The sequence below is a fragment of the Penaeus monodon genome, chromosome 7 (assembly GCF_015228065.2).
Source record: "Penaeus monodon isolate SGIC_2016 chromosome 7, NSTDA_Pmon_1, whole genome shotgun sequence".
NCBI lineage: Eukaryota > Metazoa > Arthropoda > Malacostraca > Decapoda > Penaeidae > Penaeus > Penaeus monodon.
The window spans coordinates 10,799,157-10,818,740 of record NC_051392.1 but is presented as its reverse complement, the minus strand read 5'-3'; the positions used below and the strand labels follow the sequence as shown (position 1 = coordinate 10,818,740).

The following is a 19,584-nucleotide window of genomic DNA, read 5'->3' as shown; positions in this document are numbered from 1 at the left end:
GACCAGCACTTGACTTGGGCTAGCTTGGCCACCCAGTGGCTTGGTAGGCAATCGATAGTTGATCATTATTCACTCTATAGTCTGAATAAATTAAGCAGTGCGAGGTATCATGGAGTTGAAATCGTAGGTTTGTTGTATTCTTTTTTTTTTTTTCTTCTTTTTTTTTTAAGTAAAAATGAGAAATTGTTAAAAAAGACTTAAATCACGTTTTCAGTGACAAAAATAATATTTTGCCGTGATTGTAACAATAAAAAACTCATGGCATGTCCATATATACACCCTGGCATGTACGTACATGCCCCCGGCAGATAGTCCAGCCATGCCATGGCATGTACGTACATGCCACCCGTCGGCAAAGGGTTAAACATTTTCAAATCTGGGAGAGTAGTGGAATACATATGAATGACACAAAGTGTAATGACAAAAATATTAAATATGTATATATATAGCTTCTTTTCATAGATAATCAAAAATTTAAGAATTAATGATATTTTTCTTGGTAATTACAAGACTCAAAGAATTTTTACAATGCATCATCATTCCACAGTATTTCAATTGCCATATGAACTAGAAAATCCAGGTCAAGGGAATTAATTGATTGTTTTATTGTGGGATTACATTCCCAAAACAGAGATCGCAGGCTTTAAAATTACCACTTTCAAATATCTGCCATCCCCTACCCTTAAAAATGTATATACTAAGGAAAATCTCCCAAATAAATATACTTTTTAGCTTTGGCTACTGAAAGAATTCTAGTGATATCATTTTACTCAGGGAAACCAGTCATTATCTCAGAAACTCTGCTAAAGAAAAAATCACTACATTATGTTGTTCAAATTAAAATGCATCACTAACTGAAAAGGAGACAATTTTGAGGAAGTGACATTCTGGTATTCATTCATTTCATTTATTTCAATTAATAATTTCCATTTAAGATTCCCAGGTGTCTAAAACTGCCAAAGCAGGTTTCAGATTTATATCACAGCTTTGTCATAAAATATGACTGGAAACATTTTAACTCCCTGAATCAAAGCATTGTTCAATTCCTAAAGGCTGGAAGTGCAGGCCATAGAATACTTAAGTCATTCTCCATTTTTAAAAACTCATCTTTTTCTACTTTACTTTTAGTCTCTCAGTTGAATCTAACATAACACTGGAGATACTGCTTTCATGGCATAGAGCATATTGATGAGCTTCATATATACTTTTATTAAATATACAAGTATCTGTGCTTTTGAAAAATGGTTGACAACAAAACTGCATAAAAAAATTACAAATCAACATTTATTTCAATATACATTCCACAGAATGTATGCAAAGTAAATGCATTTTTTCCTGCTGCTAAAAGTTTTCTTCTTTATTTTTCATGGATAAGGATGAATAATAACTTAAGCCATAAAGGGACATCAAAATACTTCTAAAAGGTTTCCTTTGTGCTTTTATTGATGTGTGAAAAAGAGAACTTCATAAACTGCAGCACTGACATTTACCATTTCTTGTTACTATGCTGTTATCTACATTTATTTTTTTCCATATACAGTAAGGCATTTAAAACAAAAACAAAAATAAAAACATTTTCAGTTTAAATTTCTAAAAATTGTATGAAAAATAGTGCTAATAAAATTCAAATTAAAAGATACATAATGAGAAGCAGCAATATTTTTCTTCATATTCTCAACACAAACCATTACAATAATTAGAGTGAGTTAGCTATGAATTACTTTTTAACATATGAAATACAATAACCATGAGCTCAGAGCACAAAACTTGACCTGCCACCACTTCAAAGCACCAACAAGCAGGCATGACAAACAGCAGATGTAAGTCTTTTTCAACAGTGAAAGATATATCATTTTCTACATCCATGTGCTGATACTACAGCAATAATGTCACAATTTTTAATCTGAGAAGTAAAGGATTGTGTTGACAATTTTGTTTGAAGAACAGATTACAGATTAAAACAAGTGAGGGGACAGGAGATACAAGATGCTAAAAATAATAATAACAAAAATAATTTTTAAAAACTTCTGACAAGATGAGCATTATGAATTTGCTGAAATGTTTGAAGTTCCCTATACATTTTTTTTTCAGAGGGAGTTATTATTGGGTGTATTAATCTTTTTACAGCCTACTTATATACAAAACTGTGGACTGGGTACATTCAGCGTTACCATTGTGGATTACTGGGAACATTAGTTCACTTTAGGCAGTTCATTTAACACTGAAATTTGAAACACTGAGTGAAGCTGTTAGTGAACACACAACTCATACATCAGAGAAGCAATTCATGGACATGGCTTGCTGCCTTTCTGCACTGACTATACTGCATCAAAGGAGCTCTGATACAGAGCATTATTTGAAGATTAACAATATGACCAATTGAATCTCCCTACAGAACACCTCTCACTTTACAGTACACTCCCTTTCCCTGTTATGATAAGCATCAGTTATTTCTTCTAGGCATTTCATTGATACTAGATATTTTGCAGTCTTGAAAGAATAGCAGTAATCACAAGAAATATAAATATGTTTACATTGTGAAAAGATGTAACATTTCCAACAGTAACCTCTTACCAATCCACTACATATATTGGCCTTTCAAGAGGATATGGAATGTTGTTTTGGACACTAGCCACAGTTTCTCTTTACTAAAGTTCTTCCTAAGATTTAAAATTCAATAAAAAAAATGTTAGGGGGATTTTGATCTGATGCCTTGGATAAAATATTCCTTCATTATATCACCTACGACTGGACTGGAAAAAAACTAGGTTTCCAACTTTCCTGTTACCATATACAAGTCTCTCTTGAGTATTTCTAAGTGTAGTCTGCTTTATGAATTGTAAGAAATGGGGATGGGAAATCAAATGAGAATATGACTGATGTACATGTAGTGTTTCAATGAATTTTTCCTTACTTCATGACTGAAACAAAGGAAAATCATTCACAATTGTCTATACTAATTGGTCTGTTCCTCCCTTAAAAAAAAAAATAAAAAATAAAAAAAAACTTTGAAGTTCTACTAATGAACTTGTTTTAGCATAACTGGTTTTGTCAATAAATAAATAGAGAATAACAAGAGCACAATTCAGCATGACATCCTAGCATTACATATCTTCAGCATATTCTTACCATATAATAAATATCACAATATAATTCTACTTAACCTTAAGGTGAATTGGGCTAGTACCACATTGTATGCCTAGTTATGAACAAGCATCAAGTTATTATAACAAACGCTGTAAACCATAAACACTTGCACAGTATATTGAAGCTTAATTTACAGTCAATTAGCCACACTAAGCCTTACAGTTCACTTAACTGTGGATAATTTATCTGTCTGTGAGCTAAACAAATATTCATAGAAGAAATATTAGCGCACAGTACCAATGGTCACTAAAGATTTTCCAAACTATTGAATTAAGTCTTTGGTTTCTTTTTTTACAATTAACTCAATAAATAAAAATGTTATCCCTTGGTTTAGAAAGCTTATGTAAATAATATCAAAATTTCTTGTCAGCATAATCATGGTAGTTATGACTAGTGTGTGAATGTTTCAAAGAATTTTATGGAACATATGACTAACCACAGTTGACTCATGGGGGAAAAAACAAACAAAACAAAAAACATGGTATATGCCTAAGTTTGATCTAGTCAACAATCAGAAATCATTAATGCATTTCAAACACATAATAACCCTTTTCTTTATGAATGTGAACTCACAGTCCTTGCAGGTCACACAGCAACCATTCTAAATCCATTGGCTTTTGGCATTTGATAATACCCTTATGAAATTACCAGCTGGTTGTGGATATGTAGCTCTCAAAAGAAAATGCTAAACTAAATGACATAATATCAACGGGGTGTCTAATTTTGATTGTCTAACCAGTGACATCTAAACTTTAATGTCACAAAAAAGGGAAAAAAAAAAAAAAAAAAAAAAAAAAAATGCAGCAAACATAAAATAAGAAATCACTTCAATCCTAAAAATACATAACTAATCCTCACTTGGACTGTAACTTATCTTTTAGTGACAAGTGACTAACAAGGTAACGAAGATACAAAAGGTAGACCTTGATGTTGCAAAATTGACCTTGAAGCTTGAGCAAGTGTGAGGGATGGCTCTTGAAATATACCTAAATGAACAAGTAATGTCTTTTACCATTACTTATGCATCCAATGCATTCATCTGAGTAACAAGCACAACCATGTTCCAAATATCATTCACTCATTCCTTTTAAAAATTACCTTAGTTTTCCATGTAAAACTTGAAAATATTTTTAAAACAATAATTAACACAAGTTAAAGATAGATATTTGATTGCATTACAGTTCAATTTAAGACTACAAAGGAGTATTGATAAAAGTATTGTTACAAATACAGCTTCTGTGCACATGATCAATAGTGAGGCATTGAGTACAGGCCCTAATGTTCAAAGTCTAAAAGGGGTGATGGGGTCCTTTAAGATTTTGGTTCACTTACAGTACATGTTTTGGCTTAGGGTGGAGGACAACAGCTTCATGTACAACTTTTAACCCTTATTTATAATGATGAGTGTTTAGTACCCTTGTGACTAACATATAATGCTATAGAGGAAACAATACTTCAGTCCAAATGCCATGCATTATTACTGTGCAAAGTCACTGGTGAAGATTCATTGCCACAGGACTGTGTAACATATCAAACAGTCCCCACAAGGGAGTGGATGGATTTAAAAGCAGATAAAGTTTACACATGCTGCCGACGTGATAACTTCTCCTCTTCCTCCAGCTGATGCCTAAGTTTTATCACACGATCTCTTAATTGTGTCCACCACTCCATATTCTCCAATACAACATCTTCTAACTGCTGTGCATATGCTGCAATGAAAAGTGGGTAGTGTTATACTATATCACTGTTTTGACTGTGTAAACTATCTTCTAAGATACTCAAATTAAAGGGGGAGGGGGGGGGGGGCAAATACTACTTACCATCTACATCATAATCAACCTCATTGGTCATCTGGTAAAGAGGAATGAGCATCTTGTCCATCTTGTCTCTGTGAGCAAAGTACTGGCCATGAAGGTCTACCACCTCCTCTTCTGCTTCTTGCAGTGCACTCATGGCCACTTGGAATGCCTGCTGGTCTGCACTCATCTCATTCTCCTGGTTAGTCAAATATCAATTTCAGAAATTAAAGAAAATTTATACTTTAAACATTTTCCTTGTAGGGTTCCTCCATATATTTAATTCTTTGCTTCACATGAAAATTCAGTTTTCAGAAATGGATAAACTTACAAACCTCTAAACAAACTTACATTGTATGAAGTGAGACGTGAATAGTCCTCATCATTTGTGCCATTTTCATCTGGTTCCTTCTCTGTCGGAGAACTTTTCTCCTCTGATACATCAGATACACCCAACTCCTTAACTCGATCAGCATATCTGAAAAGACAGAGGTCTTGTTATCTACTGAACTTATACAATGCCTACTAAAATATATTTAATTCTTTATACTTCTATATCATTTTTAATATATCCTTAAAGAAATCCTTTAAAATACAGTTCTTTCATTTTCTTATTATCATGAGAAGACAGTATCTCCATTAAGAAAACAGCACTAAGCAACCATCTTCCAGACTAACCTGAGGGTATTCAGTGTATGTTCACAGCAGCTCATCCCTGGAGAGATCATAGCAATCATGCATGTCTTACTTTTGTCACCAATAAAAGAATCACGTAAAACTTGAGTAAGCTTTGAAGCACGGAAGGGCAAATGAGCCCCCTTACGGCCAAGTGCCCGAATACATTCTTTCAAAGCCAATAGAGATTTGTTGATTTCAGCACCCTCCATTCCTGTAAAAGATCATAAATACATGAATATATAACAAAATAAAAATTAAAGGAAAATATGGTAAACAACATAATTGTAAGTAGTACCTATAAATCCCCATCAAAGTTGCCAAAACAAACTAAACCCAAAATTTGTGATACACTTATAATATATATTCACTCACTTGTTTGTCTATTGGCACTGGATGTGTCAGCTCCCCTCTCGTTACCAGCCAGATCAATAAGAGAAAACTTTCCATGAAGTTTGTATGCTTTGTCACCCTGCTTCTCAATCTTATCCAAATTTCTCAAGATAATCTGGGGTAAGCAAAAAATATCATTAGTCTCTGAATATCAAAATCTATTTGTCAATAGGCCAAGTTATAACTTTCTTTACCTTCAAACCAATTCTTAATCACACTCAAGAAAAGTACCTGGAAGACAGCATGAGACCGAGAGGACTGGTTGTTGGCAGCAGTCTGACCAGATGTCCGGACATTGGAACCTAAACTGATGAGCTTCAAGACATCATCAACACTTTCACATACTCTTTCTTGAAGGCCTACAACTTGCACAACATTCTTTCCATCTTCCAGTACACGTAGTTTTGCTTTGCCATTTAGCAAATCAAAAACCTGTTGAAAAGTCTCTATGTAAGTAAAATATTTTCCTTACAAGGAAGTATAAAACAATCCTTTCTTGTTATTGTATATAGACTTAAGATCAAGAATTTCTAAATCTCTTGAAGTAATATTAAAATTTATAATGTACTTACCTTGCCTCCATAGATCTCGAAGAAGCTGGCTGAGATCTGTAAGTTAAGGTTTCTAAATTTTGGACTTTTAACATACGTAAAGACATCCTTTGCCACCATAGCATACACTCCCTTAGCAGTATCTTGATTTTTGCCTTGGAAATCTCCACCCATGGTATGAGTTTTGCCAGAGCCAGTTTGTCCATAGGCAAAGCACGTTGCCATACCTCCTTCAAATATTGTCTGAACTAGAGGTCTTGCTGTATATCTGCAAGTATAATTATCATTTAAGTTTCTTATAATATATGTAACATACATTATATATATATATATATATATATAACCATAAAATAAATAAATAAAGGAATTCAGATAAAATCAAATTCAACATGGATAAATTGACACATTGCAACTCAATGGCAAAGGTGCCTGAGTGCTGATCAGGTGTTCAGGAGTTCAAGCCTCCCTGGTGCCAAAAGTGGTTTGACCCCAACTATTCCTAGCACAAACAGGGAAGTTATAGGTCTATTAGGTGTGAACCCATCTTATTGTATTATTGTAAGGGAGAACTAAAGTGACAATCAAGTAACTAGAGTTAAGATAAAATCTGTGTTCCACAAGAACATTAAACTATATTAAAAACTATAAAAAGTCTGACACTTACTTGTAAACCAATTCATTGTTGCAGCTTTCGTCAAAGGCATAATCAAATCTAAAATTCTGATTCTCCAGGAACTTTGTGAGGTCCACTTTAGTACGTGGTTCATGAACATATAAAGTGTTTCTCTTTGGAATGGTAATTACATCAATCTCTCTTCTGCCCGTCTCTGAAAGTATATACAAGGTATTTAAATAAAAGACTAGCCTAAGTGAGCAAATATGTTAACATTAATTATGTGACTTAGGAATAGTTACCGAGCTACAACTACAAATAATAAAAAGTTTTAAGAATGGATTTATGATCTCATGGAAGGCAAGAATAGATGTCTTTGGATCTAATAATACATATTGCAAGTAACAAATAAAACAAATTTACAAAGTTATCAATTCAGAAAAGAGCTTACTCAACAAAAGTGAACATGTCAGCTGAATAAAACTACCTAACTTGGATGGAATACTTTGCAGCTAACTATGACTAGTAGCAATGTAGGTAGTAAACAGAAAAATATACTAGAAAAATAAAATACCATACCTTTCTTATTTAGTGGTCTTTTCCTTACAGCAACTGTAATTTGATGTTCTTCAAGTGGATCTCCATCTTTCAAAGTTCGGAATTCCAACTGAGATCTGGTAAAACAGAAAACACATCAAAAGTGTTAACCAAATGATATAATAATGAGTAGACTTTCAACTCCAAAAATAAACACATACTGGATTATCTTACAAGATGAAGAACAAAAAATAATAATGTAAATATAATCTAAGTTTACCATTTCCTCACAAGAGAAACTTGGCATCAGTTGCTTCACTTTCATGTCGTATCATACAACTCAAAGTAATATTAATTCACATCAATATCAATGAAATGATATGAATCAACAACATCCAAAAGACAAGAGAATAAGCTTAGAATACGTCTCCATACAAACAAATTATCAGACACGTACCTAAACTCTCGAATCATGTTCAAAAACTCCCACTGAGGATTTCCTGGATCTAGGTTCATTAGAGCTTCTTTTTCCTCTTTCTTCTCTGCTTGTTGTTTTCTACGCTCCTCTCGTTTCTTCTGTATACGGTCAACCTCTTTCACCACGTTGCTACGCCTTCGTGCTGTAATACAGATTTTGTATTAATGGAAAATGTATATATAAATATCATGAAAAACACTAATCTATATACTTCACTGGATAGATAATGTGTGTGTGTGTGTGTGTGTGTGTGTGTGTGTGTGTGTGTGTGTGTGTGTGTGAGCGTGTGTGTGTGAGCGTGTGTGTGTGAGCGTGTGTGTGTGAGCGTGTGTGTGTGAGCGTGTGTGTGTGAGCGTGTGTGTGTGAGCGTGTGTGTGTGAGCGTGTGTGTGTGAGCGTGTGTGTGTGAGCGTGTGTGTGTGAGCGTGCATATAGAAACTGCATATATATACACACTGAATGACATTACTACAATAAACATAAATGATGTCTGATCAGATCAACTCTCCTACATTTGACCAAATTAAGCTGGGTCCCATCAAGCCTTCCATTTGCATTTGACTATGACATTCTTTATTTGAGAGTATTGTCCTGGTCTTCCAATATTCCTCAGTCTACCACCATAATAAACCTAAAGTAATATGCAACAGTTGCAACAGTAAACTCACTACAAATTATTATGTACAGTAGTAAAATGAATAGAGTTCTCAGTGTGTATATTAAGGTCATTCTTGGAAGAAGCATAAAGGCATTTCCTGAAACCATCTACTCTATTTGTTTTCTTTAAGAACATTCAAAAATGTAAAATAATTATGAAAGAAATAATTACTTATAAAGAGTAATCATACCTGAAGAAAGAGCACATTATACAGTACAATACAATATGAAGAAAAATATGTATAGTAGTAAGTTAGGTACAAAACACTTCTGAATAGCTAATAAAATACATCATAAATGATTGATTCTAGGACAGAAAAAAGAAACAACTATGTAAGAATACTTCATTAGATTCATCACAAGACATTTGCTGGAGGAAACTTCCATCATGAAAAATAGAGGCCAGTTTACAGCACTATAAACAGGTCAGTAAGCTCAAACTTTGGTCAAACCTTCTGTAACCAGTGGCTATGGCATTTCCAAGATATTTTGTAATGCTGCATCACTAAGTATAAAATCAAAAACACTGGTAGTATACATATATACATCACACCATCATATAACTCACCAATAGTACCCACAGCAACAGCTATGCCTCGCCCTATAATTGGGAATGGCCCACCAAGGAGAAAAGGATATCTGCATTATGGATCCTATCTAAAGCTAATCATCTAGTGAGAGTTGGGAATAAATCATGGTTTTCCATACAACAGGCGATTAAGGGTAAGATGAGGACTTTCCAATAAGTCTCCTGGTTTATCACCAATAATGTTACATATATCATCTACTATTCTTTATTACTCCCTTTAACAGAATCACACACTTATCAGTGCATGCCAGTTCCATTATCCAGATTGAAATACCAAAATTGTGAATGTTTTAATATTCCTAAAGAGTGAACATGATTTATAGTGTTTGCAAAACTGTAGATCACTTGTCTAGAAGCAATACTCACATGCAGGCACAGAAGCTGCTTTGCTCACGGTGGAGGTTGAAATATTTTCTGTTGATCGGGCAGGGGTTTGCCCAATCTTGTTTTGCACTGCATTTGATCGCAGTTCTCCATTTTGAGGTGGTTTCACTAGGTAGCTAGGTCGAGGTCTGTTGGAATCTATAAAGGAGCATAACTATTTATCATTTTGTCTTAGGCAGTAGTATAAACATGTATTAAGCATAAACAATATTTTCTTTCCACATAAAAATTGGGCTTCTTATTTTATCTATAATAATTTTAACATGACTCCCATTACTTTTCCCTAGCCTTCATACTTCTGGTTATATTCCATCAATATATTTCATGGATAATAATAATAATAATAATAATAATAATAATAAATAAATAAAAATAAATAAACAAATAAAATAAAATGCCTTTGTTACATCATTACTTATAACTATGAAAAGTAATGTCTACAATAGCATATTCTTTAACTAACATGTTACTACATCACTTCTGAATCCTAATAGCACTACACCACTGTATCAATTTTACAATTAGATGCCTTTGCAAGACCATTTATGGTCATAAAATTATTAAAATATTACATAACCATATGCTGCTAGCTTACCATAGGTACTAAATCAAAATTTTCTTACTACCTAACCAGTAAACAACATTTACAATAAAGCAACACTCTTAACTGAGCTTTTTACCTTTTCCTGTTGTTGTAAAGTAAGGAGGATTTTTGTCAGATATGAGTGGCTTTACATCATCTAAGATGTACTTTTTAAAAGTTAAATGACTGCACATAAGGGCCAAACTTAAGATAGGAATATTTCTATTTCTAACTAGATCAGCTTCTATACTGATATTTATTTTCATATTCACATATCAAACACACTTTAAAAAGTTTTCTGATAATTTCATCACACAGGGGGTGAAATAAAATCTAGTAATATCTATACCTGGAAGCTAATCTTCTCTTCCAAAACTGGAACAAAATTAAATAAAGATTTTAGTGAAGCACACAAATGCAATTAGGATTACACACCTTTACTCCTTGTGACTGGTGCTGCTGATGGTTGTGTGATCTGTGACTGCCGTGAGTACTGTGGAGCAATCAGAACAGTCAGTGGCTTGAATCATGACTTAAAATATATGTTCTCCATGCAGTTGTAGTAATAAAAATGATAAAAAGAAAGCTTGGTGTTTCTTATTAAATCATCATCATCTATTTACAACAAATAAGAACTGCTTTCTGAGAACTGTACAGTTATACCTGCCTTCAAATCTTTGTGGGAATATTGAAGAAAATATGAATATATCACCAATACACTAATAATAAAAAACAAATTAAAAATCCCTTTTCCTGAAGAAATTAAACATGCAAATACCACAGACCTAAAGTTAGTGTTACTGCAGTTAATAAAAAAACAAATACAATACCTTAATCCATAAATATATGGCTTATATTATGCAAAGAAAAAAGAATGAAATAATAAAAAGTGTGTGTGTGTGTGTGTGTGTGTGTGTGTGTGTGTGTGTGTGTGTGTGTGTGTGTGTGTGTGTGTGTGTGTGTGTGTGTGTGTGTGTGTGTGTGTGTGTGTGTGTGAATATGTATATAAAAGTAGACCTGTGTATAAATGCATTAACTTCCTCATTAAAATGCCTATAAATAACTTAAGAAAAAAACCAACTTTCCATAGGGAAAGAAAATTTAATTTTGATCATATACATTTTAATTCAAATCTTTCAACTCATTTTGATGGGATATTGAAATTCTTGTAGAACTTACTGAAATTAATAATAAAAAATAAAAGCATACACACACACACACACACACATACAAATATATACACTGTATCAATATCATGGCAAAAATTATTTCACACACACACAGTAAGTATATATTACATTATATATATATATATATATATATATATATATATATATATATATATATATATATATATATATATATATATATGCATGTATACATATGTTCACATATATATGCATGTATACATGTGTACATACACACACACACACACACGCACACACACAAAAACGTGTGTGTGTTCGTGCATGTGAATGTGTATGTGTATATATATTGTACATATTTAATTTATAAATTATATAAGTATATGATATATGTATTCTGCCATACATATCTATATTACCTACATATATACACATACATATGTATATACACACATATATACATATACAGACATATATGTATATATAAAGCCATAGAAGTATATATATATATATATATATATATATATATATATATTATATATATACATACACATACATATAAATATATATACATACATATACATATAAATATATATATAAATATATATACATACACATACATATAAATATATACACACAAACATACATACATACATACACATATATATGGCACAGAAAATTAACCTGTTAATCATAATCTTTTAGGCAGTTTCTCTGTAGAACTTCAATAAAATATATAGTAAATAGTAATATTAGCAATAAATTCAATGTAAACAGCAATAGTGGAATGCCATTATAAATAAAATTTTCAGAAGCAAGTGGCATTAACACAAGGGACAATGCACTACTTCAACATCTTTTCCTTCAATATTTACACTACGAATACAACCAATAAATATAAACACATGAAAGCCATTATTACACTCCTCTTCCACTGAGGGAAAAGCAGACCGGCAAGGACTTCTCTCTATATTTTTCTCAATAAAACATTTGACATCAGAACATCACCAGATCCATCACTGCACAACGCGAGCCCCGGGCAACGACCTCGGAATGCGTCCAGGTCGAGAGCGAGCGTGAGTCCCCCTTCCGGCCACCGCCTCGACGCGACACTGGCGGCAGAGGCGAAACGCGCGAGGTGCCACCGCCGCCTCGGTCACTAACTCAAGTAAGACGCGAATCGGCTTGGCCTTGTAATCAATGCCACCGTCCTTTATGCTGGACCAGGAGGAGGAGGAGAGGGGGCAGTCCCCACGTGCGCACTCGCTCACACCGGATCTTCCTTCATTACGAGTAAAAGCTTGGGACAACACGAAGATCGCGATGTTTGCAAAAGGTCAAGACTCGCGTCAAAGGCAAGGGAATGCCCGGCCTTGAGTTAATTGCAGTGTCAACTCCCCGGACTGGCCTCGTCCATACCATGAGGCGGGTGCAATGACCCCATATGTACAGGAAGGGTCAATAGTTTGTACTCTTGAGTTTTTCATTATTCGTAATGGCATTCGGTTTCAAGTCGCATGCGCTACCAAAGGTTAGACTCGCTGTCACTGCATAGTAAAATGTTACACAATCCGATAAGTGAACTAATAATAAGTCTATAGTTAAAATTATGAAAAGTTCTATTCATCTTCATTAACCTAAAAAAATCGCCACGCCATTCGTTAAACATTTTCGTGTGTATAAGTTTGTCGTACTCTCTTCCGCCTCATTTTTGTTCTGGACTAAATTAAAGTGAAGATACGGAAGCGCTGGGAAAAAATGTTGCAAAGCTTAATGTATCGGGCAAGTTCAGCCATCTTCGCCTTTATGGACATGTTGCGTGCTAATCGATGGCTAGTGTGACGTCACCGCCCTTTTCGCAGCGCCGGGAATCACCTGCGAGTTTGCTGCCTGCGCCGAGTCGCCAACAAGATAAAACTGCACGGGACCAAGCACGAAGGATCACCATTGATTTTCCTTCGACTAACGACCCTCCTCCGTTCACGATCCAGAACGTGAATGACTGCAAGCACAAGACGGATCGGCCCGGGTGACCTCGCACGGCACTGATGCTATCGCCTTAATTACGCGGGACTTATTCATGACCCGGAGTGGATGGACTATCTCGTTTTCGTGTAATTACTCTCCTTGACACGGTTACAATGGCTTTATGTCGGTCGCCACGACGAGCAATATCAATATCACCACAAAACTAGCGTTATATATTTTGTTTCCATTACATCATTGTTCAAAATTACTCTATTCCTATGTTTGCGCGCGGTGAAGGGGGATAAGCGTGCAATTTTCATTTTGCTGGCTTTTGATTTTATCATCTTTTAATATGTATGGGTAATTTTAATATGATGCTTCACGCGGTTGTACTGAACACACGATGCTTAACTTACGTAACATATTCATTAAATTTGCCTAAAAGCCAATAAAGAAACGGCAAGGCATGGGCCACGATTATCAACTTGCCATTTTACATCCCTGGAAGTATCATAATCTAAAAGACGATAAACCGAGAAACTGGATAAGCTTATGAAACGTAGATCCTAGCAATAAAGCTCCTTAAGCAAAGTGACCAAGATTATGCCACGACCACGCGATCTGCCTATTCAAAAGCCTAATAGCGGAACAAGGCTCTCGATGATTCCTTAAGAACCGACTCGTTTTACCTTAAAAACTACTATTCCTTAATATCGCTTTCCCTTTTCTCAAAGAATTTACCTAACGTTGTTATAAACCCATCACCAAATATTTTCTCCTTCCCTTTTCCTGCACATTGAAAAGCCTGGAAATTGCTGAATATTTCGAGCAACCTGCCCTGTGTGCTTTGTGACTGCCACCTGCTTCTTTTACACATGGAATCTAACATGAAGGATCTAGACATGTTTCACTAATAATAATCACAGTGGGTATGATATGAAGCAAGAGCTGTGCTCGTTGTGAATAGAAGCTCGGACAAGACACCAAAAATGGTCTATCATATTCACTCTCACTCTCACTCTCTCTCCCTCCCCCAACACGCTCACTCTCTCTCTCTCTCTCTCTCCCTCCCCAACACGCTCACTCACTAACTCTCTCTCCTTCCCCCACACACTCACTCTCTCTCTCCCTCCCTCCCCCACACACACTCACTCTCTCTCTCCCCCCCCCCCCACACACTCACTATCTCTTTCTTTCTTTTTCTCCCCCCCCCCCCCCACACACACTCACTCTCTCTCCCACACCCACACATACACACACTCACTCTCTCTCTCTCTCTCCCCCCCCCACACCCACACACCCACACATTCTCTCTCTCTCTCTCTCTCTCTCTCTCTCTCTCTCTCTCTCTCTCTCTCTCTCTCTCTCTCTCTCTCTCTCTCTCTCTCTCTCCCACACACGCACACGCACACACTCTCCTTCCCTCCCTCCCTCACTCGCTCACTCACTCACTCTCTCTCGCATACAAACTTATTCACTCATCCGCTTGCACACGCCGAGTACATGCACACGCACACACAAATACAGACACACACATTATATGTAAGATGACTATCAACGAACTGTCAGTCACATACGCTAAATTCTTAATCAGCAAACGCCGTGCTAGTACTTATTTGCTACTACACAAAAAATCTGGCTTGAAGCAATGACAACAACGCATGCCCGGGACAATAATGAAGAGAAACAAAATTGAAAGAAAAAAAAAAAAAAAAACGTTTAATTCCTTTCTGCTTCTGATGCTTCATAAGCTTCACAAAAAAAATAAAACAAGACACGAACGAACGCAAACAATACAGAGACGGTGGTTATCTCTAATCAATAACATGTCAGGACTGCTATGGATATCTAATTTGCAACTAAAGTCACATCCAGAGGCCGTGAAAGTAAATAAAAAAATTACATTCAGTACAACGTGTATTTCTATTTAAAAAAATAAATATAGATGACCAATGAAATAAAGAAACATTCGAGACTGGGACGAAATAAAGTGTAAATATAATATAAAAACATAAGAATTACGCTCACGATACTTTGGGGATGGCAGAGGACGAAAACACGTAATAGTTACAATATGGCCAATTACTTACAGCTTCATCATCATCATCATCAAGATCATCATCATCATCGTCCTTGGGGGGGCACGCGTGGTGGGGAGGAAGGGGGAGAGGGAATGTTAAAGGATCCACTTAAAATCTACAGAGCACGTTTTCATATCAAAGAAGAAAATGGAGAAATGGAGACCCTACAACACTGGCCTCACAAACACCACACAACACACACTTAACACGTGTTATGCACCATCGCCCGAGTACCATGTTCTACGCTGGTGATATTAACACTAAACCCCAACATTCTATGTCGCTGACGGGGGCATTAACAAGCTATAAAATCGTCCCTGGCCGACAAGGCTGGAAGTCAGGTTATGGCCGGGGTGAAATGTGCAGCGGAATGGAATGGGACTTAAATGACGCACAATTATGATGATTGCAACAGCTGTTTCGGATTATAAACTGTCCTGGAACACGATAACCAGTGACCATACTGGAAATAATAGAACAGCAATAACAACAGTGCTAAATAAAAATGACGACGCAATAGAATTGTTACGAAATTCAGTGGCTAAAATCTAAGATAAATCAATAACAATTGGGTTAATGACTATGGTTATAACGATATCAAGAAATGAACAAAAATTTAATCATTATAACGCTGATGATATTAGTAAATATAAAATATTATATTGTTCGTCAAAAATAAATGTAATATAACCAGTAAAAAATAGTACAAATATACATATGAAATACAAAATAGTATAAAAAAATAACAAACAACACTAATATCAATAATGAATAACTCCACTAGTCGTAATGAAACTGAAAACAAGATTAAGATGCTAATGATACAAAAGAAAAATGTAATATTCTTAAAAATAATAATGCAAACAATAATATTGATGATAATAATAACAATGATTATTAAATTTTATGCATTAATAATGATGTTAACGGAAAATCAGAGCATTATAACAATACCAGTATATAATTAAAATAAAATTGTGATAACATTAACAATAATAAAATCACAAGGAAAAAAAAGGAAAAAAAAATAATAATAATAATAATAACAATAACAATAATACAAATAAAAAACAATAGCAATAACAATAATGATGATAATAATGATTACAATGACAAAAACAATAATGATAACAATTCATTAATAACCACCATAATATTAACAATAATAACAATATATATTATCAAATACAACACTAAATCATTTGCATTACCGTTCCAATCCAGCATTAATACCGTAATCGATCTTGGGAAAGTAAAACAGCTACTTTGTGTAACAACTTACACAAAAGATCGTTTCATTGAGAGCGCTGCCGAAGAAATTATTGGAGAACCTTTAAGGGTAAAACGATACTTCAAAGCAATATTAATACATGAAGTCTTTGGAAATATTCACTGTATGGATAAATTTTGGTTGCTTGGTTTTGTTTTCAATTTGGACACCTGCGAATACTGAAAAGCACAGAAATAGTAAATAAAGGCGGCGGTTGGAGCAGAGGGGACAGAAGAGCAGAAACTGGAAGGAGAGAAAGAATTGAAGAAAAGCGGAGGGGAAATTAAGAGAGGGGTGGTAGGGGAAGAGGGAGAAGCATAGGCAGAGAGGAGGGGAGAGAGAGCAAGCGAGCAGGTAGTTCTGGAAGTGGGAGAGGATGGACAGATGGATGAGTAGATAGAGGGGAGGGAAGAGTAGATAGATAGACAGGAAGAGGGAGAGGGAGGGGAAAGGGGAAGGGGGAAGGGGGGAGGGGAGGGGGAGAGAGAGGGAGGGAGGAGAGAGAGAGAGAGAGAGAGAGAGAGAGAGAGAGAGAGAGAGAGAGAGAGGGGGAGAGGGGAGAGGGGAGAGGGGAGAGGGGAGAGGAGAGAGAGAGAGAGAGAGAGAGAGAGAGAGAGAGAGAGAGAGAGAGAGAGAGAGAGAGAGAAAGGGGGGAGGGGGTATTCCGCGTCTGTAACTTAAAATATCAATTTTGAAATCAGAGTATAAATCATCATTACACGGTAAACATTGAATAAAATAAAATCTGTATTATTATACACTTAACTCAAAATGAGGAACACTTCTCAGGCAATATTCACGTCAGCGCAATCCTCATGGTATATCATTTCCAAGAGAAGATGCATAAAACCATGTTGCAGACACTTGGCAAGAGGACCACACGCAACCTACAGACAGGTGCAGGGAGTTGCTGAGAGAAATGGGGAAGACTGGGAGGGTGCTGGGGAATGGTAACTACAGCTGGACAAGTCACGGGGGATGCACGGCACGGCAAGGGAGGGGGAGGGGGTATCATGAGACGCTGTGGGCACTTGAGCTATTTGTTGAAAGGGTTGTGGAGGGCATTTGGAAAAATTGAGGAAAGAGGAACGGTAGGGGGAGGGGGGATTCCTCTATTTGGCGTTCTTTTCCCCAAGAGATCTTGAAGAATATCTTCGAAGAAAATTTTGGTGTTATGACAGTGTTTTGTCAAGGCAGTCATACAGGAGAGTAAATGCTTATTCAAACTATTCCAATTTTTGGTTGCTTATTACCAGCGGAAAATAACTGGTCGCGTTACGAAATGTTACATCAAAACAAATAAACCGCACATTACAATTATCAAATAAAAACATTCCACGGATCACAAATCACTCTTTAAATTCACATTTTCATCTTTGGACAACAAAATTTGGTATCCTTATCACATTCGTTGAGGATCTACGAAAGGCTAATGGTTTCTGCAGGGCAGGAAATTCTAGAATAAAACGATGCATGATAAGTTCACTGAAATCATTCACAAATCTAAAATCAGCGAAAATGCATTCTGCAATTACATCCATAAATATCTACATAAAAAATAATACGTTTCACAACACAATAGCGGCTCTTAATTGAAAAAGTCATGGGCCACGATTGTCAATTCTATAATCACATCTCGTCAGTGTTATACCATTCCACATGCCACATTCTTACGCTAGATTAGTACTTTAATTAATCACAATACTCATGCACATGCAGTATGCAGACGAAGCATGCATAAGCGAGCGAGCAGGCACTTGTTGGTTTATCACATAACCAAGAAAGTGCAGCGTGCTTGGGGACGTAATCATGCAGTGTAGATGCAAGTTTCCGCCTAGGAAGCTTGCAGAATGGCGAACTGTCTTGGTGCTATCACGATAAATTCAAGATGAAAGTCAAAACGATTTTAGAAAATTTGTGTACATACCACTGGAGCACTCCAAGACAGCTTTCCATTATACACAGTCGTGGCTTTCAAGCCAATGAGGAAAAATACAAAGGGCAAGATGGGGAGGGGGAAGAGGAGTTTGGGCAGGGGCGTGGGATGACTAGCTTGGGCGTCAATGGGCGCGAGAGGCTGCACAGCAGGCGGGGGGCGGGGGCGTACCATGGTGAGTCTGGAGGCCGACTGCGACCGCGCCACCTGGTGCCCTGGAGGCCGTGGCAGGTGAGATGTGTGGGCGGAGGGCGGCCGTTGAGGGTGGTACGCGGCCGGCACGTTGCTGTGGGTGTGGGAAGACCTCAAGAAGCGGCCGGAGCCTCGCGCAGTGCGGCCAACATTGAGTCCAGAGACGTAGTCACTCAGATCAGCCTCGGACAAGCTGGACTCCTCCTCGTCGTCGTCCTGATGGGTGTAGGGGAGAGCTTCGTACCGGGAGGGATACCCAGGGGAGGAGGGCATGAAGTGTATGGTGGGACAGAAGTGAACCAACACCAGGAAGGTGCAAAATGTATCTTTTCTATATGCTTTTATGCACCGACATACATCCATACATACCAAGGCAAGCCATATTATTAGTGACGTCTAACAACAGGGCACATGAAAGGACTATGATTATGATATGGGATACTACATACATTCGCACAGTCTACTGGAGGGTAAGAACATCTATTGCAAGAGCTGGGGGGTCTGCTGCTGCCATATGTAATAGCATATCAACTATTTTATTCTTATACACTATGTAACCTTCCTCAAAAATTAGTAATATTTATTATCTT

The 19,584-nt window shown here is 36.3% G+C and overlaps 1 protein-coding gene across 4 annotated transcripts in view; it reads right to left on the bottom strand.

Annotated features, from left to right (window-relative positions):
- Positions 1–1,266: 1,266 nt before the first annotated feature.
- The window catches only part of LOC119575080 (kinesin-like protein KIF2A), an 87,650-nt gene continuing 69,332 nt past the window's right edge, over positions 1,267–19,584 (bottom strand). For 2 of the 4 annotated variants that reach the window (XM_037922470.1, XM_037922468.1), the window contains exons 4-16: positions 18,974–19,210; positions 10,838–10,895; positions 9,802–9,957; positions 8,170–8,332; positions 7,755–7,849; positions 7,227–7,389; positions 6,584–6,830; positions 6,243–6,443; positions 5,994–6,126; positions 5,622–5,832; positions 5,295–5,421; positions 4,968–5,142; positions 1,267–4,856 (exon numbers count right to left, since the gene is read on the bottom strand). In XM_037922470.1, coding sequence (XP_037778398.1) covers positions 4,726–4,856; positions 4,968–5,142; positions 5,295–5,421; positions 5,622–5,832; positions 5,994–6,126; positions 6,243–6,443; positions 6,584–6,830; positions 7,227–7,389; positions 7,755–7,849; positions 8,170–8,332; positions 9,802–9,957; positions 10,838–10,895; positions 18,974–19,210 — 2,097 coding nt within the window. In that variant the 3' untranslated portion in view covers positions 1,267–4,725. The remainder of the gene's footprint in view (positions 4,857–4,967; positions 5,143–5,294; positions 5,422–5,621; positions 5,833–5,993; positions 6,127–6,242; positions 6,444–6,583; positions 6,831–7,226; positions 7,390–7,754; positions 7,850–8,169; positions 8,333–9,801; positions 9,958–10,837; positions 10,896–18,973; positions 19,211–19,584) is intronic. The other 2 variants (XM_037922471.1, XM_037922469.1) reach the window with 1 other exon arrangement.